The 26426-nt window shown below is 59.6% G+C and overlaps 1 protein-coding gene across 11 annotated transcripts; it reads left to right on the forward strand.

Moving 5' to 3' along the window:
- Positions 1 to 402: 402 nt before the first annotated feature.
- On the forward strand, positions 403 to 26426 carry WIZ (WIZ zinc finger). 11 transcript variants are annotated; one of them, XM_077859588.1, is made up of 13 exons: positions 404 to 557; positions 1963 to 2226; positions 7182 to 7254; positions 8877 to 11014; positions 12249 to 12572; positions 16775 to 16945; positions 17804 to 18307; positions 19375 to 19773; positions 20361 to 20912; positions 22020 to 22547; positions 22749 to 23168; positions 23448 to 23643; positions 24685 to 26426. In XM_077859588.1, exons 2-13 carry the CDS (start codon positions 2022 to 2024, stop codon positions 24842 to 24844), a joined length of 5670 nt encoding a protein of 1889 aa, XP_077715714.1. In that variant the 5' UTR covers positions 404 to 557; positions 1963 to 2021; the 3' UTR covers positions 24845 to 26426. The 11 variants fall into 11 exon arrangements, with proteins under 11 accessions (XP_077715715.1, XP_077715714.1, XP_077715716.1 ...); XM_077859589.1 differs by lacking the exon at positions 16775 to 16945 and having other exon boundaries at positions 403 to 557; XM_077859590.1 differs by lacking the exon at positions 19375 to 19773.

Below are 26426 nucleotides of genomic sequence, written 5' to 3' on the forward strand. Positions count from 1 at the left end.
GCAAGGGACTGAAGGATACGGATTGGCTGGATGGAGTTTTCAATGACCTATAAATGACCCATGGGGGAACTTCTCTGCCTCCTCCTCACTCTTCTGGTGCTATTAGTAGGCCTAGCATTGGAAGAACCAGTAGGGTGATGAGGAGCTATTGGGGGCAGGGGGACAAGTGTGTTGTCATGGAAACAGACCCTCCCTGGACTCTCAGGCCGCGCGGCCCCTTTAAGGGTGACCTGCCTGGCCACTCCCAACATGGCGGCGCGCCCGCTGACCGCCCCCACCCCCGGCGGCGCGGGGGGGGGTGGGGTGGGGGGCCTGGACCTCCCCATCATGGCGGCGCGGCGGGGCTGTCGCGCTGAGGTCACGGCGGCGCGCCGGGGGGGCGGGGCGGCGGGGGGAGCGATTTAAAGGGACAATGTCCCCCGAGCGGTGGAGGCGGCGGCGGCTGCGGAGGCCGCGGCACCGGCACCGGGAGCAGCAGCGGCGGTAGCGGCAGCGACGGCCGCACCGAAGAGGGGAGCTTCGAACCCCGGCGCCTGGCCGGCGGCACCGCCTCCCCGGTGAGGCCCGGCCCGGCCTGGGGAGCCCGCGGGCGGGGCGGAGCCGGCACGGGGAGGGGGAGGCCGGGGCCGGGCCGGGCCAGGCGGGACCCCCCGGGGCGGGGGGCGGGGGCGGGGCCGGCAGGGGCGGGGCCTGGGCGGGGGCGGGGCCGTTCTGGTGGGGGGGGAGGAGCGGGGGTCTTGGGGCAGGTGTCCCCCCACCTCGGCGCGTCCCACGGGGTCTCCTGCCCCGAAGTGCACGGGCGGAGGGAGCGTCTCCCGGACCCTGGCCCAACGAGGGGTGCGCTGGCACGGCGCCGCCCCTACCCCTGCGACCCCCGGGGGGCGTCCAGGCGGGAGGCCCCTTCCCACGCTGCCAAAGTGCTCTCCGAAGTTGCGGTCCCGCCTGTTCCCCGCGGGCAGTGCCCACCCGGTGGGCACCCGCAGGTGCTTCCTCTGGGCCTGGGCAGGGACCCCCGCCACGACTGCCAGGCCACGGACTAGCCCCTTGGGAGCCCCCAGGCCCCCGAGGGCAGCGCCTGCAGCCAGGCCTGGAGCCCGGGCCCCGCCCCGGTTGCCTGGGCCCGGCCTCCCCACCATCTCCCTGGGGAGGGCGCCTCATTCCTGCCCTTCACTTTCCGCCGTTACCTTGAAGGTATTTATAGGTGGAGAGGACAGCACCCACCCCCCACACACACACACACATGGCCTCCCCAGGGTCCTCATTTCTGGACCAGGAGCCCTATCCGTCGTTTTTGTCCGCAGACTAGAGAAATCTTGGGAGGGTGGGATGGAAGAGCCCAGGCTGGTATGCATGAGGGGTGATGTTGGGGAGAAGAGAAGGGGTTAATGCTGGGGTCACTTGAGGCTGCGCGTGAGGGTGAAAGGGTTAATGCTGGTGAACCCTAAGGTCCTGAGGGGATGGGGGCTGGAGTGTGGGAAAAGTGCAGAGGTAATGATGGGGGCACTTGAGATAGTGTGTAGGATCAGTGTGCAGAAGTGACTGGGATTCATGCCGGGGCATGGGCATAGGAGATGCATGTGCATGGAAGCGAGGGCACAATTGGGAAAAGTGCAGCAGTGTGTGAATGAAGGGAGGCGCCTGGGAGAAGTGATAGGATTAATACTGGAAGAAAACAAGGTGGATGAGTTTGCATGTGTAAAAATAGGGTAAACTGAGGCAGTACAGTGCAGGAGCTGTGCAAAGAGGAGGTACCAGCGGGGAGACTGAGGCATACTGAGGCTACAGGCCAACTGGGATACTATGCTGTAGATAGGGCCTCAGCACCATTTACTTAGCTCTCCTGGGCTGGGAGGTAAACTGAGGCACTGAGCAGCAAGGGTGAAGACTGGGGCTTCAAGGAAGGAGAAACTGAGGCAGCATCCCTTTCCCACCTCCCCTAAGCACCTGTCTCTCTGCCCCCAGGCCTACAATGCCTTGCTGAGCCAGCCCCGGAGCTGAGTGGAGCCAGGCAGAGAGCATCCATGGATGGGCCCCTGGCAGGCGGCCTGGCCGCCCCAGATCGCCCTCGTGGTCCTGAGAGACTGCCTGGCCCAGCACCAAGGGAAGACATCGAAGGTGGGGCCGAGGCTGCTGAAGGGGAAGGTGGCATCTTCCGGTCCACTCATTACCTGCCTGTCACCAAGGAGGGACCCCGAGACATTCTGGATGGCAGAGGTGGCATTTCTGGTAAGAGGATGGGCCCTGTGGCTCTGGGGGAGCATCCAGCCTGGTCCCTGAGGTTCAGAGAAGGCTAAGTCACCCACCTCATCAGGAGTTGAGATGGGATCCTAATTCTGTTTGGGTCCAGAGCCTTCTCTTTGTACTCTGATTATTTTCCCATTTAACAGTTGTGAAAATAGAGGCCCTGGGAGCCAATGACCTGATGAATGCCCCCCCCCCAACCCGGTGGGTAGCAAGGAGCTGGGACTTGACCTCAGATCTGCCTGATTCCCTCCTCTGAGCACACTAATTGGGGTCCAATTAGTGGACCAGCATCCTGCCCTGAGAGCCCATTTGCTCCCCAGGCATACCCCATTCCATGTATATCCCAGCTCCCTCTTGCTGCACTGTCTTGGTGAGTCCTGCTCCTGAGCCATGGACCAAAACAGCTTGGGCCCTCTAGTGGCTGGGGAGAGACTGGGTAATTAGGGACACCAGCTAACCCCTTTGTGCCTCGGTTTACCCAGCAAAAGGGGATTTCACTGTGTCCCCACCTCACGATTTGTTATTCATTCATTAAATACTCAGCAACTATTATGTGTCAGGCTATGTTCTAGGTGCTGGGGATACAGCCATAAACAAAAGAAGCAAAACTCCCTTCCCACAGAGGCCTGACATTGTAGTAGGAGAGATAGACAACAAGCAACTATATAAATAACGTAAGGGCAGGTAGTGACAGATGCTGTGAAGGTAATAAACAGAGGGCCGGGATCATGCCCGGAGGACCTGGGAAACCTCCTTGAGTGGGTGGAATTTGAATGGAGCATTGAATGAATGGAGGGAAAGACAAGCCAGGTGGTGGGAACAGCAGGTGCAAAGGTCCTGCGGTGAGGAGGAGCCTGGTGTGTTCAAGGACCAGGCAGGAAGAGCAGAGTGCTGGGGGCAGTGCAGGCTGATGTACCAGATGTCTCCCTTCATCTGCTTGGCCTGCCCTATAGGCCTTGGTTTCCAGGAAACTTCATGTACCTCATCAGGATTTTCCTACATGCCAAGCCCTTTACGTGATCATCTCATGTCATTCTTAAAAGATTCCTGTGGGGTAGCCTCAGTTACAATCATCCCATGCTAGAGATGGGAAACCCCAAGCCCTAAGGAGCCCATGGTCCCACAGCTGGCAGTAACCTGGCTTGACAGCCCTCATCTTTAACCACCACCCTGTGTCAAGACATCCTTGACCTGCCCCAAGTCACCATTAGCAATATGCGCGATGTTTGGATATTTACAGAGCACCTTCTTGGGACCACGCACACGCTCCATCCTCACCATCAGGTGCTGGGTAGACAAACTAGTCACCGGGTGTTAGGACACAGTCGCTGGGGCTGCAGTGGGTGAAGCCCAGCTAGGCCCAGCCTGGAGGCCATCCTGGGGTCCTGGATGAGGAACAGTGAGTCAGACAGAGAGCAAAGGAAGTCTAGGCATCAGATTCCACATAAGCTATGGCATGAAGGTGATGGGTGGCACCCGAAGGTGTTACACAGGGGGGATGACAGGGTGAGGCCGCTGAGGGTGAGAGTATCAGTGCTCAGGGAACCTTAGCAAGCCCCTCCTCCAAATCATTAGTAACCAGGGCCCAGAGATTGGCAGGACCATGTTCAGGTCTCAGGTCACATGGCTGGCCAGGGCAGACCTGAGACCTTGATTTTGTGACAGTCCCGGGGAAGCAGGATCTAGGGTCCCAGAGTCCTCTCTGGGTCTGGTTCTGAGGAATCTGTCACTTCTCTGCCAGGCAGAAGCCCCAGGTCTGGCATGAGAGGGGGATGGTGAGCAGGTGGGTAGGTAGGTGCTTCCTTCCTCCCTCAGTCAGGCTCCAATGCATGTGCCTGGGGAGGAAGGGAATGTGGCTGCCAAAGGGGCCCAAGCCCACCCTTAACGATGTCCTTGAGCAACTGGGGGTATGGGACAGGGGTGGCTTGACTTGGGCGGGGTCACAGCCTGGAGGTTAGAGGAGGGCCTAGGCTTGGGACACAGCGCCTCCCCCGCTGCCCTCTCAGCCTGCTTGACCCCCCCTTCCTGGCTCAGGCACCTGCCCTAGGAGTCTTGTGATGCCTATAAATAGGAACAGCCTCTGGGACTGCTGTTCCACCCTGAAGCCTGGGCCCTCCCTCACCCCGACCCTGCCCTCAGGGACCACCAGGGGGTACCCCTGGAGCAGCTACTTGCAAACTTCTCCACCTGGACATGGATACTTCCACTGCCTTCTCTGGCCTATGTTATGGCTATTGGCTTGGAGTCCCCACTGCCTCCTTGCAGCCCCCGCCTGATATTTGGCCTCTCTTTGGCCTCCTGGGTACAGCCAAGGCTTGGGGGGTTGAGAACGTCCACACGGATGGATAGAGTCTGGTGCATGCCTGGCCTTGAGACCAGGGGGCCAGAGGATGAACGACACAGTATTTCTGCCCTCACGTGGGGCCCCAGGCTGGGGAGGAAACCAGAGCATGGAGTGAGCAGACCTGAGGCTCTTGGTCCAGCCTTCAGCTTGCAACCTGGGATGACTCCGAGCCAGCCCTGACCCCTGTCCCAGGCACCCTCACAGCCCTTCCTTCCCCCCACCGCCGCCTCTCTGGATGGAGCATGTACTGTGTGATCTCCTTGGCATTCGTCGCTGGCCCTGCGAGATGGGTGGTAGCTGTTTCCTTTATACAGAGGAGGAAACAGGTGGGAAAGGCGTGCCCTTCGGTCACCACTGGGCCTTGAACTTGGATCTGTCTACCTCTAAAGTCTATATTCTTGGCCATGATGCCAAGCTGCCTGGCTTGGGGTTGAAGCTGCTTGCGGATACCCTTATCATTTTTCCTCTCTCATTTTCAAACCCTCTCGGGGACCCGCAGATAGCAGGAGTCCATGAGGGCCCTTTGGCGTGGCCACTACCAAGGGCTGCATCCAGGCACCTCGTCTGACCTGCAGGGACTTCTGGATCCCTGCCAGCTATGGAGGCCTCTGGGCAAGCCCCCCAGCCCCCAGGTGTCTTAGACACGGGGCCTTGCTTGGCCTGCTTCTTCCAAAATGCTGCCACTAAAAATAGGAGCCTCGCTGGAGCTGCTCAAAGAGGCCAACACAGCCCCCTGGCTCGTGGAATCCTTAGACAACGCCAATCGCAGAACCAACGAATCTGGGACGCCCAGAATCTCGGCAGCTGGGGTCCCAGAATCTCAGAAGCAGGATGCCCAAACCCTCAGACCTGCACCTCTAGGCTGTGCAGGATCTTGTTGCCACTGAATCACTTGCCCTGCCCGAGGAGCTCACATTTATGATCTTGTGTTCTCAAGAGACCCCATTTTGGTGGGGTCTCTCTCCCTTGGCTGGTCCAGGCCTTGCTTTCCTAACCCTCACACCTTCTCTAACATTCACCTCGACCTCCCACCCTGACACTCACCCTGGCACTCGAACATACACCTGCCTGCCCCTGCTCCCCATCAGCCTACTCCAGGGGTCCTCAAATGGCGGCCATTCTGCCTGCAAGGGATGCTTTGGCAGTGCCTATAGCCATTTTTGGTTGTCATGACTGCAGGGCCAGGGGCCGGGGGGTTACCAGCATCTAGTGGGGAGAGGCCAGTGCACAGAAAGTCATGGTTGAGAAACTGCTCTCGATAGTGCAAATTTATGTACCCCCATTGCCACTCTCACCTTCCAGAGGCCATGTGACAGTCACAGACCTTCTCTGAGGCACAGTAGAAAGACCCTTAGCCAGTGACCACGACTTTCTGATCCCCCACGCCACCCCTGATGGCACTTTTAATTCTTTGGCTCCTGACAGCTTTCAATTTCCTGGGCAAATTGAACCATGGGGGATCAGAAAAAGAACTAGCCCTGGCCCTAGCCCTCTTTCTGGACCATCCTCCAGTTGAAGCTAATCCAGCAATTGCATCTGTCAGGCTCTGGACGGGGCACAAGTTCCCCCCGTGTGTTAACCTTGGCCCAGGCAGTTGGCCTGTACCCCAACTGGCACATTCACCCATGTCAGGCGAGTGTGGCAGGCAGAGGAGGCACAGGCCAGGATTCCTGTGGTCGCTCCAGGCGTTGGCTCCACAGGCGGATAATGGAGAGTTGGCTCTATCTGTGTGAGGGGTCCCAGGAGGGGATATGATTCTAGGACTGAAGCCTGGGAGGCAGGGACAGGCACTCCACAGCTCAGGCTTAGAGTTCCTCATTCATCATCTGGCAAGTATTGGTTGAGCACCCGCTGTGTGCCAGGCACTGGGAGGCTACAGTGAATGAGGCTGAAAAAGTCTCCTCCCTCAGGGGGTGCTCAAGTGCCAGCAGGGGCGCAGGCAAGCCGTAATCCATAAGAGGAACCAGGCAATTTGGGAGAGGGTGAAGAAAGGAATGAAACAGGTGACAAGAGAGAAAGTCATAGAGGCTCACTTTGGTCAGTGGCCAGGGAAGGACTCTCCAATTTTAGTATATGTGCTGCCAAAGCGAGCACGGAAGAACTCTCCAGACAGAAGGAATAGCCAATATTGAGGCCCTGGGGCCAGGAAAAGTTGGGTGGGCTTGAGGCATCAAGAGGAGTCAGGACAGAGCCAGCAAAGGCAAGGAAAGGGAACCAAGGCTGGAGAGACCTGCAGAGGTCCCACCTCGCCACAGGGCTTTGTAGGTAGTGGTCAGGAATCTGGTTTTTATCATAGGTATAATAAGTCAGGGGAGTTTTTACCAGGGTGTGATTTTTAAGAATCACCTTGGCTTGCTGGGTGGGAGTAAAGAGAGAAGGGTTGAAGGCAGGAAGCCCCAGGGTCCCCCAGGAGACTCCTCCAAAGAGACTCCTTTCAGGGCTCAGGAGTGCAGAGGCCAAAGGCCTCTCAGAGAGGGGTGCAGAGCCAGCTAGGCCCTTCGAGGTGCCCGGCAGGGCTCCCAGAGCTGGGGTGTTGTGAAGGACCCCGGCCAGGGGGACCCCAGCCCCTCAGGGTCTCCCCTCTCTGTTGCAGACGGGCAGCCCCATCCTGGCCTCAGCGAAGCCCTCCCCCGTGCCACCTCCGCCACCCATCGGATCAGCAGCTGGTGAGTGCCACGCTGGCCCTGACCTCAGGGAGGGCAGGGGGGCAAGCAGGATGTGCCTAGGCCCCGAAGGAAGCCCCTGGGGAGTGAGAAGGGGAAAGGAGGGAATCAGGAGGCCAGGCAGGAGGAGATGGCTCCCAGCAGGCAAGCCCCTGGGCATGTGCAGGGGGTGGGGAAAACTGGGATGAACACAGACAGTCAACTCTCATTATCCCTGCCAGGAGCAGGGCCAGAGGGACAGGAGCCTGAAGGTTAGACCCTTGGAGTCCTGTCTCTGCCAGGTGACCCTTAGAATGATGTCAGTCCTTTCTAAGCCTCAGTTTCCCCATCTGTAAAATAAAGTCCCTAAGATGCATCTCACAAACTGGCTTTGAGGACCCCAGAGAGGTTGGACAGGAGCAGGAAATGACAATAGTGGTGACAACATTTTATAAAGTCTGAGTGGGTGCTAATATGTAATAATCATTGCGATGTGTCAATGAGAGCTCCCATTAGTTGAGCGCTTGCTGTGTACTAGCCTCTTGGCACAGGTTTCCCCCTCTAAATCTTTGTCATGGACCTGGAGGGTGGGTGGTCCTGTTGGTATCACATGTCACCGATGGGGCTGAGAGAGGTGACCCTGTGGTTTCTGCTCTGCCTCTCGATGGAACCCCTTTCTGCACTTTTTGGTGGGTGTAATCGATAGCCCCTCTTGGAGGCAGAGTCCTGAAAACGAAGGGAGATTTATCAGTGTCATGATAAGAACCCATGTTGGTTGTGGGCTTACCATAAACCAGGCATCTGGTGAAGTGAAGCATTTCTCCAGCATGGAGTCATGTCCTCCCTACACTTCCCGGGGTCCGAGTCAAGGTCCCTATTTGAAGGGCTATAGTTGTGACCCTTTAAATGAGCACATCCCTCATGTGAACTTCTATTGTGGATACGAGAAAGCTCCTTAGATGTTGCAGAAGGACACAGAGGCTCCTGGCTTGGGGGTCTCGTTCTCATTTTTAGGATTGGAAAACTGAGGCTCAGTGAGGTTGCTTTGCCCCCTTTCCCCCAAGGAGGTCAGGGTCCTTAGGGCCAGAGGCTGAGCAGGGTCCTTCCACCACTACTAACTCTGCCCTTCCAAGAGGGGAGCTGCAGGGGGAAAGGGCATTTCCCTGAATTTTTATACCACAGAGTTGTACCACATTTGCTGGAAAGTGAGGCTAAATGAACTAAATCACCCTGGTTTGGGGAAAACCTCTTGGTCTTACGCAGCTGGGGGCACAGATCAGAGCCTTGGTCTTCCTGCGGGACAGATGAGAGTTGACTGTGCCACCAGACTTGAGGACATGCCCTGTGACCCTGGTGTGACCACTGGTGGACCCTGCACACTCTCCCACCATGCAACGGGGCTGGGCTACATGGACAGGTGCATCCTGGGAGCTGAAGGTGCTTTTTGGTCTAATAGCTCTGGAAGGGCCACATCTACTCCCCCTACCTCCCCACCCTCACCTCCACACTCCCAGCCCCTCTGAGGTCACCCTCGGGCTGGGTCTCTGGGGCTTATCTCAGGCTGCCTATGAGGACCCCCCTCCCCTGCCCAAGGAAGAGAAATTGAGGCCTGTGGCTAACCTGTCCCCATTGGCACTTCCTTGCAGTTGCTGGGATGGAGGCAGCCTGGACTTCCAGCCGGGCTCCCCACCACCCCACCTCCTGGGCCACTTCCCCGGCCCCCCTGATGGCCAGGGGTCCTGGGAGCACCCCCTGGTCCAGGAAGCCAGGGAGGGCATCCCACCTGAACGGAGGTTCGAGGACTCAGTCATTGTGAGGACTGTGAAGCCCCACATTGAGCTTGAGGGATCTAGAAGGTTCTTGCACCATCAGGGTGAAGCAAAGCTCTTGGAGAAGGCCCCCCGGGGCCACCCCAGGTTCGACTGGCTCCAAGATACAGACGAGCCGGCCCCACCCCAGGATGCTGGGCTGCACCTGGACCTGCCGCCCCAGCCCCTGCCCCTCACCTCCTTCAGGACGGTGCTCGTGCCGGTAGAAGACACCACTAAGACGTTGGATGTGACAGTGGTGGACACCACGGAGCACCTGGCAGACCTCGAAGAGCTGGCTCAGCCATCTGAGTGGGGCCTGCCCAGGTCGGCCTCGGAGGTGGCCACACAGACCTGGACGGTGAACTCGGAGGCGTCCGTGGAGCGGCTCCAGCCCTTGCCTTCCCCGATCCGGACAGGGCCCTACCTGTGTGAGCTGCTGGAGGAGGTGGCCAAGGGGGTGGCCAGCCCGGATGAGGACGAGGATGAGGAGCCAGCCGTGTTCCCATGCATTGAGTGCAGCATCTACTTCAAGCAGAAGGAGCACCTTCTGGAGCACATGAGCCAGCACCGCCGAGCGCCAGGTCAGGAGCCACCTGCTGACTTGGCCCCGCTGGCCTGTGGGGAGTGCGGCTGGGCCTTTGCTGACCCCAGTGCCCTGGAGCAGCACCGGCAGTTGCACCAGGCCTCCCGAGAGAAGATCATTGAAGAGATCCAGAAACTGAAGCAGGTGCCTGGTGATGAGGGCCGGGAGGCACGGCTGCAGTGCCCCAAGTGTGTCTTTGGCACCAATTCCTCCAAGGCCTTTGTGCAGCATGCCAAACTGCACGTGCGCGAGCTTCCAGGCCAGCCTGCCAGGGAGCCCTTTGGGGGCGGCAGTGGGGCTGACAGCCCAGGTCCCAATGCTACCACCCTCACCTATCGACCCTACCGAACCTCCTCAGGGCTCAGTGGCTGCGTTTTCTGCGGTTTCCCAGCACCCAGTGAGAGCCTGCTCAGGGAGCACATGAGGCTTGCGCATGCCCATCCCCACTGGGAGGAGGATGCCGAGGCTTTCGAGGAGGACCCTGCCAGCCAGCCAGGCACCAGCCAGGATGCATATGCCCGCTTCCCCGATGCTGCTGAGGACTACTTTGGCAAAGCTGAAGCTCTCTTGGCCCCCACATGGCAGGAGAACCCTGCTGGATATGACCCCAGCCTGGCCTTTGGCCCAGGCTGCCAGCAGCTGGGTGTGAGGGATTTCCCACTGTCAAAGCCACTTCTGCACGGCTCAGACCCAAGGCCCCCAGGAAGGCCAGCCTTTCCCTCCCCTCTGGCATCTGCCCCCTACTCCTTAAAGCCCAGTAGAAACAAGAGCATGGTCCACCTGCAGGGGCTCCCAGCCCAGCTGGGGGACCGGAGACACCCTTGGAGTGAAGAGGAGGAGGAAGACATACCGCTGGTCTCAGAGATGGACTTTTCCCCCGAAAATGGGGTCTTTCCACCCTTAGCTGCCCCTGGCCTCATCCCACAGCTGGCCCTGGACCTGAAGCGGACTTTCCGAAAAGCTCTGAGGGCAGCTGAGGCCTCTCGGGCACAGCAGCAGCAGCTCCGAGGGATGGTGCCACTTGTGCTGCTGGCAAAGCTGGGGCCACAGGTCATGGCTGCAGCGACCAGGATGCCCCCAAGGCTGCAGCCTGAGGAGCTGGGGCTGGGGGGCGCCCACCCCCTGGACTTCTTGCTCCTGGATGCACCGCTGGGCGGCCCACTGGGGCTGGACGTGCTCCTTGATGGGGACCCAGCAGTGGCATTGAAGCACGAGGAGCGGAAGTGCCCCTACTGCCCCGATCGCTTCCACAACGGCATCGGCTTGGCCAACCATGTCCGAGGCCACCTGAACCGTGTAGGCGTGAGCTACAATGTGCGGCATTTCATCTCTGCCGAGGAGGTGAAGGCCATTGAGCGCAGGTTCTCCTTCCAGAAGAAGAAGAAAAAAGGTAGGGCGGCTTCGCTCCGGCACCCACCTCCCTCCGAGGCCCAAGAGACGCACAGCTGGGCAGCTGAGTTCTGAACCAAGCAATCCTCACTCTAAATCGTCCCATAGTGCCAAGCAGGGGGAAGTCAGGGCCTCCCCTTCTGGAAGACTGGGAGCCGCGGCAAAGGCCACCGCATCGGTGGAGGTGTGGGGATGCCCCAATGCCCTGGCCCTTCCGGCAACTGGAGGAAGGAGTATGGGCAGAGGAGGCAGCCCCAGGCAGGGAATTTCACTGATGTCTTCATTCGACAAATATTTATTGAGAGAGGTCCCCTCTGTTCTGGGCACTTGGGGACACAGCAGAGAAGGAAACAGCAGTCCCTGCTCTCCTGGAGTTCACGGCCCAGTAATAGGAGTGTGGGACCCTGGCCGGCTTCAGAACCCCCGGGGCAGCCTGTGAGGTATGGAGATTCCCAGGCACCAGGGTTCTGATTCTGGAGGTCTATCTCCAACACGAGTGCCCTGGGTGGTTCTGACGCTGGCAGACACGGATCCCACTTGGGGGAGGTGCTGGTGTGCTGTTTGAGGGAGTGCATATGAGTATGTTTGAGTGTGTATGTGTGTGTGTGTGCGCGCGCGCGCACGTGCATGTGTGCAAGTGTGCATGTACTGGGGGTAAGGGGCCAGGGGCAGACAGCCATAAAACCAGGTTCTTACAATGGTGAGTGACCAGCGCTGTGATGGGGGAAACTGGGGGCTGAGGAAGTGGACAGGAGGTCCCTGACTCCACCTGGGGGCATCCAAGCAGGCTCCCCAGAGGAGAACATCCCATCCATTTGGCCATTTCTTCATTCAACAAAGATTTCATTGACAGCACTGGAGTGATAGTGAGCAAAAATAGGCATGCGCTCTAGACACGGGAAGGATATTAATCAAACACTCAGCCAAAGGATTGCAAATGCACAACTGGAGGAGGGTTTCTGGGGGGTGGAGTCCCTGATGCTGAGAGTTATGTGAAGGGAAACCTGGAAGGCCAGGCAGAAAGGGCTTCCCGGAGTGGGAGGATTGGAGAACACGTGGAGCAGACAGGAGCTGATGCAGGCAGGAGCGTGAATGGCAAAGGGAAAGGGAGGTGTCTAGGGTCAGGGATGGCACTGGCTGTGTGATCTGTGGAGGGGGAGCAACCCCAGGAACGGGGAGGGCTGGGGCCAGTGGGTCACCCCTCCAGGCAGTCCATATCCTTTCTTCCTCCACAGTGGCTAACTTCGACCCAGGCACCTTCAGCCTGATGCGCTGTGACTTCTGTGGGGCTGGCTTCGACACCCGGGCCGGCCTCTCTAGCCACGCCCGGGCCCACCTACGTGACTTCGGCATCACTAACTGGGAGCTCACCGTGTCACCCATCAACATCCTGCAAGAGCTGTTGGCCACCTCTGCTGCTGAGCGGCCCCCCAGCCCCCTGGGCTGCGAGCCTGGGGGGTCACCCAGTGGCTTCCTGACCTCCCGTCGGCCCCGCTTACCTCTTGCAGTGCCCTTTCCACCCACCTGGGCTGAGGACCCTGGGCCAGCCTACGGAGATGGTAAGGGGAGAGGGTGTGGATGGGGTAGGGCCCTGACCCTTCTCAGGGCCCCAGAGAGATGAGAGGAGGTGGGAGGGGGCAGCCACTCCACTTTTCTGGTAGTGTTTCAAGTCACTTTACAAAGTATACTGACAACTATCCTCACAGCTGCCATGCCACTTAGAGGTTATTTATGTTTTATTCAGGGGCTGGTCCAGGGTTACTCCTGGATCCAATTCATCCCTGCCCTGCCTGACAGTGATTTTCACACATGCTTAGTCACCTCCTACTGGGGAGCCAGATATGTTCTAAGAATTTTACAAACACAAGCTTATTGCATCCTCACAACAATGCTATAAGGCAGGTGTTATTATTATTATCCCCATTTTACAGATAAGGAAACTGAGGCACAACGAAATTAATTAACTGGTCCAAGGACACATGGCCAGAAGTGGTGGAGCTGGGATTTGAAACTCCAGACAGGTCAGGTTCCAGCATCCTTGCTCTTAAAATCATCTGTCTAGAGCAGCACTGTCCTATAGAACTTTATGAGGTGGAAAGGTTCTCTAGATAGGTGTTCTGCGCATAGGTTACTACTGGCCATATATGGTGTTGAGCATGTGAAACGTGGCTAGTGCAAGGTTAGTGGTAATTCTGCCAAACATTGCAGAGCTAGAGTCTACATTCTGGATTTTCAGTAGTGCCTACTTTGTCCAGCAGCATTGATAACCCCTCCCATAACTGAATACTTGCTGTATACTAAGGTTTTATCTCATTTATGCCTCAAACAGCTCTGTGGGGCTAAGGATTGCTGTGTTGCTGTTTTGTGGACAAGGAAGCTGTGGGTCATCTGCTTTGCCACATAGCCACGAAGCAGCAGAGCTAGATTTCTGAACACCATGTTCAGTGGTCTCTCCAGCGGAAGATGGCTTGGAAAATCCGGAAGTAATATTTTGGAGAAGGAGCCTGGGGCTGGGCACCACTGGGGGAGTAAAAAGCTGTAGGACCCAGCCTTGCAAAGCCTGACTTTGTAGGAGCCTTTACTGAACTCAAAGCAGAGAACTTGGCAGTGAGGAGTCAGTGGGCTCTGGGGAATGGAGAAGTTTCTGAACAGAGGAACTGTCTAGGGGCCGCGTGGCATTGAGGTTTCCTTTGGTTTCTCCTACCTGGAGCTCCCAGGGTCCTACCTCCATCTGTGCTCTGAACTCCACTGGACCCATTTGCCAGCCCCCTTACCAGTAAAGGGCATCTGAGGGTCTGCAAAGTGGAGGGTGGTGCTGTGAAAGCTCCCTCTCCTCCTTGGACAAGGAATCTGAGGCACAGAAAGGACAGAGTGGCTGGTTGAGGACACAGTTTGGAAAGAGTCAGAGTAAGGACCTGACCTCAGGCTTCTTGCCTCTGCTGAAGGCTGTCCCCTGGGCATTCAGCTCACACACTTGGCTGGGTTTGCAGTGCCTCAGGGATGGCTGAGAAGTGGAGCTGGCTCTGAGGATGGCTGGGGGACACAGGAGGTAGTCTGTAAGCTACGGCCCCGCTCTCTTCTTCTTCTTCTTTTGTCACTCTGGTAGAGGTCTGAATGTCAGGCTCACACTCCTTACTTGGCACTGGGTCAAGCCCCTCAGGGATGGCAGGGTGTGTCCGGTAGTCAGGCTCAGCTCTGGTCAACCTGTTTCCACTAGAAGACCAACGTGGCAGCCCCCGGTCAGTGCTAATGGAGATGGCTGAGTCTTTGGGGTGTCAGGATTCAGTCTGGTACTGTCCGGGCCTTGTCCGTGGTGGGGGATGGGGTGGGGGTGGGGGGACTCTGAACAGTCTTTCAGTTAACACCTGGTGGGCTGGAGGGCTGTTTATGGGTGGTTCCGAAGAGCCTGGAAGCCTTGCCTTCAAGAAGGATGTCCAAGATTAAGGCTAGGTCTGGGCACCCGCCCTGCCCTGATTGTTCCTAGAAGCATCTCGCACCTTAGTGGGCTGTAGGGGCGGGTGCCAGGTTGGGGGCGGGGCAACCGTCAGATTCTGGCCCCACCCAGCTGTCAAGAAACAGCTGGGGGCAATCGGTTTGATGTTGGGAAGAAGCAGGTTGTGCCTGGAATGGGGCGCCGGCGGTCGTGTGGGGAGCTCCGTAGGACTGCGGGACAGCGCCGGCGGCGTCGGGGGGGACATTTAGCTATCAGGATGATGTGGGGCCCTCAGAGCTGGGATCTGGTGTCTTCCAGATCTCCGACACGAAGGGAGAATTCCAGGATAGAGGATGGAACAGGATCCCCGGGCAGGTCCTAGCTCCGCCCGTGGGCGCTCCAGGAAGCTGGACGCGGGGAAGGCAAATGCGTGTGGTCCGAGGATTCCCGTTTTAGCCTTAGGGGCGGTCGGGGGGGGGCGGGAAGAGCGTCCCATCCCGTCCAGGCCAGGGGTGGGAGTGCGGTTGGCGGCCGCGCCCAGCGCGGCGTGCGTGCGTCCCCGAGCCAGGGTGCGGGCGGCTCCCTGCTCCCGCCCCACCCCCCCACCCCCGGCCCGCCGGGCCCGGACAAGAGTTTCGCTCACTCGCTCGCGGCGCTCGGCGCTCGGCCGGCCGCCCTGGGCGCGCCCCGAGGGGCGGGGCGGGGCGGAACGGAGAGGGCTCGGCGGCGGCGCTCGGCGCTCGGCTGCTCCCGCCTGGGGCGGCCGCCCCGCGTGCGCCGGAGCCAAGATGGCCGCCTCCACCGCCCAGTGCCGAGTGACAAAAGCGGAGAGCAAGGCGGCGGCGGGGCCGCGCGCGGGGGGCGCCCGGGAGCGCGCGCCCGCTGGGGCGCCCCCGCCCAGCCCCCCGAGCCCGGGCCCCGCGGCCCTCCCCGCGCCGCCGCCGCCGCCCCCGCCCCCGCCGCCGCCGCCGCCGCCGCGGGACGGGCCCAAGGCCGAGCCGGAGCCGGGGCCCGGGCCGGCGCCCGCGCCGGGTAAGAGCCCGCGCCGGGGAGGGTGCGGGGAGGGCAAAGTCGGCATTCCGCCCGCCCCCTGCCGCCGCCCCCGCCGCCCGCCGCCCAGTCTCTGGGACTCCCCCTCCCCCCAGGCCCTCCAGTCGCGCGGGCCCCGGGCCTCCTGTCGCAGCTCGCGGGGCCCCGGGCTTCAGAAACACTGTCCGCCGCCGCTCCGTGGGACCCTCACCCTGCCTGACAGGTGTCCCCTGTCCCCCTTGGAGCCCCGGGAGCGCCCCTCGCCACAGTCTCCGGCCCTGCGGCGCAGAAACCCGCTCCGAGTCACTTCAGACACGGCCCCTGCACCCTCTGACAGACGCGCCCACTCCACCCGGCGACTTTGACAAAGTCCTCGGTGTCCCGGGCCTCGGCGGCCCCCTCTGCCTCCCTTCTGCTCGCCTCCGTAGGACTCCAGCCGAGCGGAGAACCTTCATGGCTTCCTGCTCGTAGGCCTGGCCGGCTGCAAAGCTCCATCTGACACACAGTTTTCTTCAGCCTCAGAGCTGTCTCCCTGCCCTGAACACGACACCCGGGGCTCAGCAGGCCCCGCGGGCCCCCTTCTCCGAGAAGAGTAGACCGCGGACACATGCCTTCCACTCCCTGTTCTCCTGTACACCTCATCCAGGGAAGCTTCCTGACTTGTCCGAGGCCTCGGAAACTTCCTACAAAGTTCTGTGATTCTCGCTTTTCCTGTCCCCATTCAGATCTCGGCTGATCCGGGCTCCCAGTTCTCCCCTTACCCCACTTAGGGCTCAGCTTGTGATAAGCAGACCACTAGGCAGCCCCCAGTCGCCTCCGCAGCCCCAGGTGCCCTGTCGGGTGGAGATTCCCCCATGAGTCCTGCGGAGCCTCCTTCCTGTCCTTGGCTTGTCAACTCTGCATTGCTTCTCTGGCCTCTGACTCAGGCCTTCTCTTACTGGATCTCCCTTCTGACTGCCACCTACCTGCTCCCAAGACTGACATGCTCCCCTGCACAAGTTCTGCCTAGAGAGATACTTTGTCAGGTCTAGGATCGGAGTCCCTGCCCCAACCAGTGTGTGTTCTGGTGGGTGGAAACTGCTCCTCCGCCCCGCTGTCAGTGGGCAGCCGTGACATCCCTGCATCTCACTGGTGCTGGGGGTTTGGATGGAGCCTCTGTTCTCATATGGTGAGTTGCCTCCCAGAGTGAGAGCAGATGCCAAGGATGAGGAAGAAGGCTCCATGCCCCTACTCTCAGTCCTTATGGGAGTAGACAGCTCCCACCCAGCCTGGGCTGAGCCTGTCTTCCTAACCTCACAGGCCTGGGTTCTGAGGAAAACACAATGGTGGCCATGGACTTGGGCTCCCCCCCGCTCCCCAAGAAGAGCCTGCCTGTCCCTGGGCCCTTGGAACAGGTGGCCAATCGGCTGAGCAGCAAAGTGGCTGCAGAGGTTCCTCATGGCAGCAAGCAGGAGCTGCCAGATCTCAAGGGTGAGTGACCCAGGTGGCACGGTGGGGGTGCAGGCCCGGCTGGTCACACTCACAGGGAACTCTTGGGCCTGGGGGTTAGTGTGGGGTCCACAGCTTTCTCTTCACCCCAAAGCCCTAAGGAGACATCTGGCTGTCTTCTGTTCAGCTTCTGCTGCCCTGGGCATGCATGGCCTTGAGATATAACCTCACTGGGTGGGGGAGGGGCATCCAGGGAAACAGCACAGTTTTCAGGAGCTCACACTCAGACCCAATTTATTTGCTGATTTTGGCCCTCATTAGCTATGTGATCTTTTGTATGATATTGTCTTGTCTGTATGTTGATATTCAGATCATTATTAAGTAGTTGATAGGCACTATGCTGGACTTATTGAGGTTTTAGGGCAGGGAGGCAGAGGAGGAGACAGGCAGTGATAAGGGCTCTGCACAAGATGGGGTGTAAGGCACCAGAGGGACTGTTGACTGGGGCCTCCAACCCAGTGTTTGGGGCATGAGTTGAGCTGCAGAGGCTGGCTAGGACAGCTCTGGGAAGCACTGTGACTGGCAGGTCAGTGTTTGTGTGAACACCTGTTGCCAGGACACCCTGGTATGTTGGATATCCGAAAGGCATTCTGCTGCCCGGGCCACAGGCAGGGCTCTGCCTCCTGCTGTGTGCCGGTGGCACAACTCTTCCCTCTCTGAGACTCAGTTTCCTTATTTGCAAACTGGACAGGCTGATCCCTGCCTAATTAGGGTCATTTTAAGGATCAGGGAGGCTTGTAGGGAGCCTGGGTAAGTGGGATCCTGGGGGGAGGGGCAGTGGGAGGGCAGGGCTTAAGGGACCTCACAGCCAGCTCTCTTGGCCTCCATCTCGCCCTCCAGCCCAGAGTCTGACCACCTGCGAGGTCTGCGGTGCCTGCTTTGAGACACGCAAGGGCCTGTCCAGCCACGCACGCTCCCACCTGCGTCAGCTTGGGGTGGCCGAATCGGAGAGCAGCGGTGCCCCCATTGACCTCCTCTACGAGCTTGTGAAGCAGAAGGGCCTGCCTGACACACCCCTTGGGCTGCCCCCAGGCCTGTCTAAGAAGTCCAACTCACCGAAGGAGGTGGTCGCCGGTGCCCCCCGGCCTGGCTTGCTTGCCCTGGCCAAGCCCTTGGATGCCCCTGCTGTCAACAAGGCCATCAAGTCACCTCCTGGCTTCTCTACCAAGGGCTTGGCCCACCCACCCAGCTCCCCACTCCTCAAGAAGGCACCACTCGCCCTGGCGGGCTCCCCCACCCCCAAGAATCCTGAGGACAAGAGCCCCCAGCTGTCCCTGAGCCCCCGGCCAGCCTCCCCAAAGGCACAGTGGCCTCAGTCTGAGGATGAAGGGCCCCTGAACCTCAGTGAGTGCGGGTCCCGGGAGCTGAGGGAGGTCCTGGCACCGGGAGGGCTGCAGAGCCCAGGGTGGGGATGGTGGGGGCTACAGCTCCTAGGTCCTGGGTCCACTGGGTCAAAATATTGGTCAGAGCACTGTGTCTCCTGTTGGGCTGGCCTTGCAGCATATTATCATCTGCCTCCCACTCTACTTTGCTATTCTTCCCTCTGGAGGCTTGGCTGTGGCTGCTAAGCCTGCCAGGGTCATCCTCACCACTTAGGGGCATTTGGCCTTCTCTGAGCCTGAGGGTTGGGGTAGTGAATGAAGGTAACCAGAAGTCCTGTGGGCCTATCTTCCCCAGAAGGGCATCTTGGGTCCTACAGGCAGGGAGGTGGTCCACCTGACAGGAAGTTTTGTAGTTGGCCCTGTCTTCACATCTTCCTGGCTGTCTGTGCAGAGGCACTTCTGTGCCCATGGGTGGAGCCAGACCTCCTGGGCTGCCAATGGGCATGGCAAGAAGGGTTTAGAAAGAACCACCCCCACCCTCCCGGGTACAGTGAGGAGGTTTAGCATGGCATCCCTTCGGAAGTCAGGCCTTCCCTCACATTTATATTAGTCTGGGATGAGCCCGAGGTCTGGCCCCCTGCCCAATGGGGCATCCCAGTTGGCACCTCATGTTCCCATGAAGCCGCTTCCATTGTCTGCTCTGCTTTTGGGAGCAAGGCCCTGGGCAGGTCTGCCCTTGGCTATATGATGCTCGGCAGCTGGGTGGGGCCCCTGCTTTGCACCCACACAGCTCCCACCGCTGGGGTCCCAGGGAAGAGGCCCTGGGAGCATCAGGCTGTGCCACTGGAATTTGGCCACCACCTCTCCACCCCACATCCTTAAGCTCTCCACACTCACCTTGATGCCAGAGGGCTAGGCAGGGAACAGGACTTTCTGTTTCCCAAAACCTCTTAAAATAAATCTGCGGCACAAATCTTGAACCCTGAATGGCCTGGGAAGCCTTAAATCATATCAGGTCTTCTTGCCTCAGTCCCCCAGGGCCGGCCAAGGTGGCGGCCGTGAACCCCCCCCTGTGTTTTGTCTCCGCAGCTTTAGATAGTGACGGGGGCAGAGAGCTGGACTGCCAGCTGTGCGGTGCCTGGTTTGAGACCCGCAAGGGCCTGTCCAGCCACGCCCGCGCCCACCTGCGCCACCTGGGCGTCAGCGACCCGGACGCCAAGGGATCCCCCATAGACGTGCTCCACGGGCTCATCAGGAGGGACGGCGTCCAGATCCGCCTCCCACCCGGGCGCGGCACCCTGGCCCAGCTGGGGCGGCCTCCTCCCACCTCTGCGGCCCTCTCCTTGCTCCCCCCCCCACCGCCGGCCAAGAAGGCCAAGCTGAAGGCCGCGGGTACGGCCAGCCCCTGGGGGAAGCAGGACCTCTCGGCCGCCGCAGCCGCCGGCATTTTCTGGGCCTCTGATGTGGAGCCGTCTCCTCTCAACCTCTGTAGGTTCTCGCTTCAGCCGCTCCCTCCTCCCTGCGGGCCCTGGCGCCCCTCCCGGGGGGGTCGTAGCCCCCTCCCTACTCCTTTCCTGCCAGGGCAGGGAGTAGACAGGGGCCCTTGGCAGTGGGCTGGTTCTGCCCAGAGAACTTGTTGGCAGTTGGCTGCTAGGCCCTCTCTCTTGGCCTTTGACCTCCATGACTGTGACCTTCCCTGAGAATGAAGGCCAAGGGTGGGGTGCTGCCTTTTGGTGTGAAAAGTGTCCATGGTTGCCCCTGGTCTGGATGGCATTTGGCACTTAGGCTGCTACTTCCTGCCCTCTTGCCCCTGTCATTGTTGGGACCCAGGACCCGCAGAGCTGTGGAGTCTTGGTTCCATCCTCTGCCAGGACTGAGGGCCCATGCGCTCTCTGGAGCCTCCCCTCACTCCTGCTGAGTGGCCCCCTGCCCTTCAGTTCCCTCACTTGCACCTGCCCTCCACCACCATCCCAACCTGTGGGCATGCTGCTGCCCAGCCCAGCTGACCAGGAGACCCACAGACAACGATGCTAATGATTCCCCATGATGCTAATTACTCCTTTCTCCTGCTGCAGCCTCGGGCCCAGAGCCAGCTCGAGACATCCGCTGCGAGTTCTGCGGTGAGTTCTTCGAGAACCGCAAGGGCCTATCAAGTCACGCACGCTCGCACCTGCGGCAGATGGGCGTGACTGAGTGGTATGTCAACGGCTCACCCATTGACACACTACGGGAGATCCTCAAGAGACGGACCCAGTCCCGGCCTGGTGGCCCCCCTAACCCACCAGGGCCCAGCCCGAAAGCCCTGGCCAAGGTGGTGGGCAGCGGAGGTCCTGGCAGCTCGCTGGAAGCCCGCAGCCCCGCAGACCTTCACCTCTCACCCCTGGCCAAGAAGTTGCCACCGCCACCAGGCAGCCCCCTGGGCCACTCACCAACTGCCTCTCCTCCTCCCACGGCCCGGAAGATGTTCCCAGGCCTGGCCGCACCTTCCCTGCCCAAGAAGCTGAAGCCTGAACAAATGCGGGTGGAGATCAAACGGGAGATGCTACCAGGGGCCCTTCATGGGGAGCCACACCCATCTGAGGGTCCCTGGGTGGCGCCACGGGAAGACATGGCCCCCCTGAACCTGTGTAAGTGTGACCCCAGGGGCAGGGCAGTGAGAACAGGTAGAGGGGTCTCCCCCCGCCCCTCATTTGATGGGTACCCAGAGCGCCCAGGGTAGAAATAGAACAGAGGCTACCCAGAACCAGAGGACAAGGGGTTAGCTGTGCGATCCTGCTATGTAGGCCTCTAACTGAGCTACTCCTTGAGTCTCCATCCACGTTGGGGAGGCAGAATTGTGCCACTCAGTGATGCCCAGAAGATTTTACGTCTCGGGCCATCTTCAGTCGATTGGTAGTATCTACCAACCAGATTCCTAGGGAGAAGGATTACAGGGGTCAGTTAGTGATTCTCCCATGGGCTGGAGTATAGGCACTGGGAGTGGGCGGCTGCACCTTCTTTCTGACATTCCTGGTTGCTACGTGCTTGACATTTGGAGACAAGTTCAAATTAAGTGCTCAGCTCTTCCACTCCAGCAGTATGTGACCTTGGGCAGGTTTCCTCTTCTTAGAGGTGGAAGATAAGCATGGTCCCAGCTCCGTGTAGTTCCAAAGTAGTGTAAACCATTTAGCACGGTGCCCGCTTAAACGGAGCCATATGTATACGTTAGTCAGTAGTCTTACTGTCCCTGTCACTGTGTTCTCTCTGCCCGAATTGGCTGAGTCGTGTGCTGAGCAGGCGAGGATGGCCCAGGCCTCTGCTTCGGTGCTCATGTGCATTTCATATCAGCCGTGTGCCACATGCTTGGAGCTGCTCCCACCCGGTGGAGGTTTTCATCTGCATTTTGTAGAGGAGGAATCTGAGGCTCAGAGGGGAAGTGGTTGGCCCAGTGTAACATAGGGGGTCACAGCCAAGCCAGTGCCTGACCCGGGATGGAGGCGCTTGCTCCTCACTGCTTCTTGGTGTCACAGGGAATCATCTTGAAGCCAGATGAGGTGAATTTGAGGTGACAGAGCAAGCAGAAGGGCTGAATGTACACAAGGGCCCCTGGAAGCGGATGAGGGAGTGGGTCATTTGGGTCTGGGGCTGCATGGACGGGACAGCCAGGCACTTAATGTTAGCCTTGAGCTTCGAGCCTCCCGCCGCAGCAGCTGCCTCCTTCTCCTTCCCCTCCCTCCACCCTGGACCCTCTGCAGCGTCCCGGGCAGAGCCTGTGCGTGACATCCGCTGTGAGTTCTGCGGTGAATTCTTCGAGAACCGCAAGGGCCTGTCGAGCCACGCGCGCTCCCACCTACGGCAGATGGGTGTGACCGAGTGGTCCGTCAACGGCTCGCCCATCGACACACTGCGGGAGATCCTCAAGAAGAAGTCCAAACCGTGCCTCATCAAGAAAGAGCCGCCAGCCGGAGACCTGGCCCCTGCCTTGGCTGAGGACGGGCCCCCCACGGCTGCTCCTGGGCCTGTGCAGGCCCCCCTGCCATTGGTGCCAATGGCTGGCCGCCCAGGCAAACCAGGAGCTGGGCCGGCCCAGGTTCCTCGAGAGCTCAGCCTGGCGCCCATCACTGGTGCCAAGCCCACAGCCACTGGCTATCTGGGCTCAGTGGCAGCCAAGCGGCCCCTGCAGGAGGACCGCCTCCTCCCAGCAGAGGTCAAGGCCAAGACCTACATCCAGACCGAACTGCCCTTCAAGGCAAAGACCCTCCACGAGAAGACCTCCCACTCCTGTAAGCAGTGGGTGGCAGGGTCCTGGGAGGGCATCTGCTGGGGCCCGCAGGGCCTGGCAGTGCCGCACATACACTGACCCCAGCAGAGGCCCGTGGCAAGGCCCCAGTGGGAGGCGGGACTGACTCCTGACCTGGGCAGGGCCTTCTGGGTACTTTTGTTCCCTTTGGGCTGGGACTCAGCGACACCCCCTCTGCCTGCAGCCACTGAGGCCTGCTGTGAGCTGTGTGGCCTTTACTTCGAAAACCGCAAGGCCCTGGCCAGCCACGCGCGGGCGCACCTGCGGCAATTTGGCGTGACCGAGTGGTGTGTGAACGGCTCACCCATTGAGACACTGAGCGAGTGGATCAAGCACCGGCCTCAGAAGGTGGGGGCTTACCGCAGCTACATCCAGGGCGGCCGCCCCTTCACCAAGAAGTTCCGCAGCGCTGGACATGGCCGCGATAGCGACAAGCGGCCACCCCTCGGGCTGGCACCTGGGGGCCTGGCTGTGGTGGGCCGCAGTGCTGGGGGTGAGCCAGGGCCTGAGGCTGGCCGGGCAGCAGACAGTGGTGAGCGGCCTCTGGCAGCCAGCCCGCCAGGCACTGTGAAGGCTGAGGAGCACCAGCGGCAGAACATCAACAGTGAGTGCTGGCAGAGGGGGTTTTAAGGGCGAGGGGCTCCTGCCACCAGGATTCTCCACTGTGCATCTGCTCTTAGTCACTTACCTGATTATTCTCACCTGTTTGCCCATCTGGCCACGATCCAACCTGTCCCAAGGCCCAGGCAGCATCCAGTCACCAACTGTCCCATCTTGCTTTAAAGGCAGGAACCTAAAAAAAAAAAAAAAAGGCAGGAACCTCCCCAGAAATCTTGCCCTCCGGCTTATCTCCTGTCCCTCTCTGTACCTTTCCACGCCTCAGAATTTGAGCGCCGACAAGCCCGCCCTCCAGATGCCTCTGCGGTCCGGGGGGGCGAAGAGGCCAATGATCTACAGCAGAAGCTGGAGGAGGTGCGGCAGCCCCCGCCCCGGGTCCGGCCGGTCCCCTCCTTGGTACCCCGGCCCCCCCAGACATCACTGGTCAAGTTTGTTGGCAACATCTACACCCTCAAGTGCAGGTATGCAGCCCCCTGGGTGGGTGGGGGAGAAAGACCACCCACTTAGGGCTGGGTTACCAAGTGCCTCTGAAAAGGACATGGGTTCGTGGGGGTCAGGAGATAGAGCCTCAAGGACTGCCTTCGAGTGTGGCTGGACCCAGGCTAAGGGCTTCTCAACAGCATCACCTCAGAGCAGTGAGCTGGGACCCTGAGGGTTCTAGTGCTGGCTTTGACACTCATCAGCCTCGTGACCTTGAGCAAGGGCTTCCCACCCCATGCCTCCATATTCCCACCTATAAAATGGGGTTGGTAACAGATTAGCTGTGAGGATTTAAAAAGTTGAATATTTGTAAAGCACTTGAACTGTGCCTGACATATGGTAAGCACTCAACAAGTACTTGCCTGATTAAGAAAAAAATAGATCTTAGTCCATTTTTACCAGAGTCCGGGCATACATCAGAGGCCAGGAAACTTAGTCTGAGGCTTAAGGTGGCCTGCCTCAGGCCACATAGGTCAAGTCAGAAGTAAGATTAGAACCCAGGTCTCTGGAGTCACGAGCTCAGGTCCTGGGCCCCTGTTCTGTGAGGCCTCCCTTGGGACCTCAAGCCTGGGGAGTTGGTGAATTGGGTGCATGAGCAGGGTGGGAGTGAGTTAGTGCCTGACCCACTTTCCCCAGCTGCTGTCCATCTGTCCTAAAGCCTGGTGGGGTAGGGTCTGCTTCTCTGGGCTTTCTCTCCCCTCTCAGATCACATGCTTCAGTCACATGGCAGAGGGACCTGGCAGTGGCACTTTCCCAGCATCAGAGCCAGCTGACTGCCCTGAACATAGAGATGGGGGTCTTTAGGGGACCCTACCCTGATCCTGGAATGGGTACAGGGAGCTGACCATGAGGAAATATCTGGCTTCTGGGTCCCCTTCCCTGAAATCTCAGGCATGCTCTCTCCACACTGAGTAGCAGCAGGTGTGCTCAGGGACATGGGCAGGGCTACACATCTGCCTCTCCTCATGGCAGTGGCCACTCCTCTCTCTCTCTCTCTCTCTCTCTCTCTTCCTTCCACACAGGTTCTGTGAGGTGGAATTCCAGGGGCCCCTCTCTATCCAGGAGGAGTGGGTGCGGCACTTACAGCGGCACATCCTGGAGATGAATTTCTCCAAAGCGGACCCCCCGCCTGAGGAGCCCCGGGCCCCGCAGGCACAGACAGCGGCGGCAGAGGCACCCTAACACAAAAGCATTCCAAATTCCCTCTCGTGCCACCTCTGTCTCCTCTTTCTCCTCCGTCTCTTCCACCCTCTCCTTCCTCTTTCTTTTCCGTTTCCAAAGGAGCAAGCCAAAACCTCAAACCGGTACCCCTTGGGGGCCGGGCACACTACAGCCGGGGCGCCAGGAGCCAGCTAGCGGCCCTTCCCCCAGCCCGAGGGCTCTGGGCCACACACAGCGCATCTTCCTTCAGCCGTGCCCACCTGGTCCAGCAGGGGCAGAGGCCAGGTCTCTTGCGGTGGCAGCTGATCTGGTGAAGGGGAGGAAGGCCAGCGCTCCCCCAAATCTAGCAGCCAGGCGGGGCTATGTTTGCCATCCGTGGCCATTTGCAAAGACCCCAAAGACCCCTGTCCTGGTTCCCTCTTGCCCCTGTGAATATCCTCTCACACGCACTCACGCGCACACACACATATACACACACACGCAAACACACACACACACATGCACGCACGCACCTCGTGAGACCCGGGATCTGCCCCAGCCCCCCAGTTCCTGAGTCAAACGACCACATCATGCCACGGTGCTTGCTCAGGGGAAGGCACGCTCCCTCTGAGGTCCTGCTGGGGCCCGGGAGCCCCCCACTGAGCCCATGATGCCACGGAAATCCTTGTTGGCCGCCCCCTCCCAGGGGCCTTCCCAGCCTGGAAGAGCTCAGAGCTGACAGCTGCCTCCTGCCATGTCAAGGCCCCCCCAGAGCCTTGGGGGACTCCGGGGCCCAGGAGGGGGTGGGGATGGGACTCTCCTCCCCCACCCCCACCCCCCTCCCTCTTTTCACTGTTGCTTTCTATGTATAGCTCCCTAGACCTTTCACTTTTTTAAAAACGCGTTTTGTGTAGAGAATAAGGAACGTGGATCTTTTTATTTTGCAATCCTGGGCCAGCTAGAGACCGGGAGCTGATTGACCTTTTAACTTTTTTCAGTGGCCACATTTTGGTTATCGATGTACCTAGAAGTATGTAAATTAGATTAAATTTCTCTTCTGGAAACACCCCGGGGCAGGCGGCCAGCGTGTGTTTTTCTGTCGAGTGGACAGGCTGGCATCGTCTGGCAGCCGGGGCTGGAATCGAGCTGCCTCCTCCCAGAGCCCCCGGAGGCCCTGGGTTTTCCTGTTGGCCGCCAAGCTCACCAGACCCAGCTGGGGATGAGCCCAAGTTCCCAGCTGTTGGCTTTCAATGGCACGGTTGGTGGGGGGCTCTGGCTGGTTGGCTGGCTGGTGAAGCGGCTCCTGTAAGCAGAGGAGAGGAACCAAGACTCTGGGCAGCTGGTCTAGGAAGGGGGCCAGGATGAAGTGATGAAGCCGGAAGGGCTCTCCAAGGGCAGAAGCTGTCCAGGGAGGGTGTGGGGGACCTGCGTGGGGAGGGAGAAGTGCACAATTGCTGGCAGCCTTCGGAGAGCTGGGGCCAGCCTGCCTTCAAGACCTATGACTTGTCTGGAGACACAGGCACCCTGAACCCGAATCACATGAGGGGAAAGGGAGCTGCTGGCTCCATGATGTTATTTATTTTCTCGCTCTGCAAATGTTTATTGAACATTTCTGAGATTTTAA

The sequence above is a fragment of the Canis aureus genome, chromosome 19 (assembly GCF_053574225.1).
Source record: "Canis aureus isolate CA01 chromosome 19, VMU_Caureus_v.1.0, whole genome shotgun sequence".
NCBI classification, from domain to species: Eukaryota; Metazoa; Chordata; class Mammalia; order Carnivora; family Canidae; genus Canis; species Canis aureus.

What these genes read in the sequence shown, in the direction of transcription:
- WIZ (XM_077859588.1), top strand. Translation starts at nt 2,022, where the DNA reads ATGGATGGGCCCCTGGCAGGCGGCCTGGCCGCCCCAGATCGCCCTCGT. An exon ending in TGGCAGAGGTGGCATTTCTG is followed by an intron (nt 2,227 to 7,181) that starts GTAAGAGGATGG and finishes TCTCTGTTGCAG; the next exon opens with ACGGGCAGCCCCATCCTGGC. An exon ending in TGGGCCAGCCTACGGAGATG is followed by an intron (nt 12,573 to 16,774) that starts GTAAGGGGAGAG and finishes CTAACCTCACAG; the next exon opens with GCCTGGGTTCTGAGGAAAAC.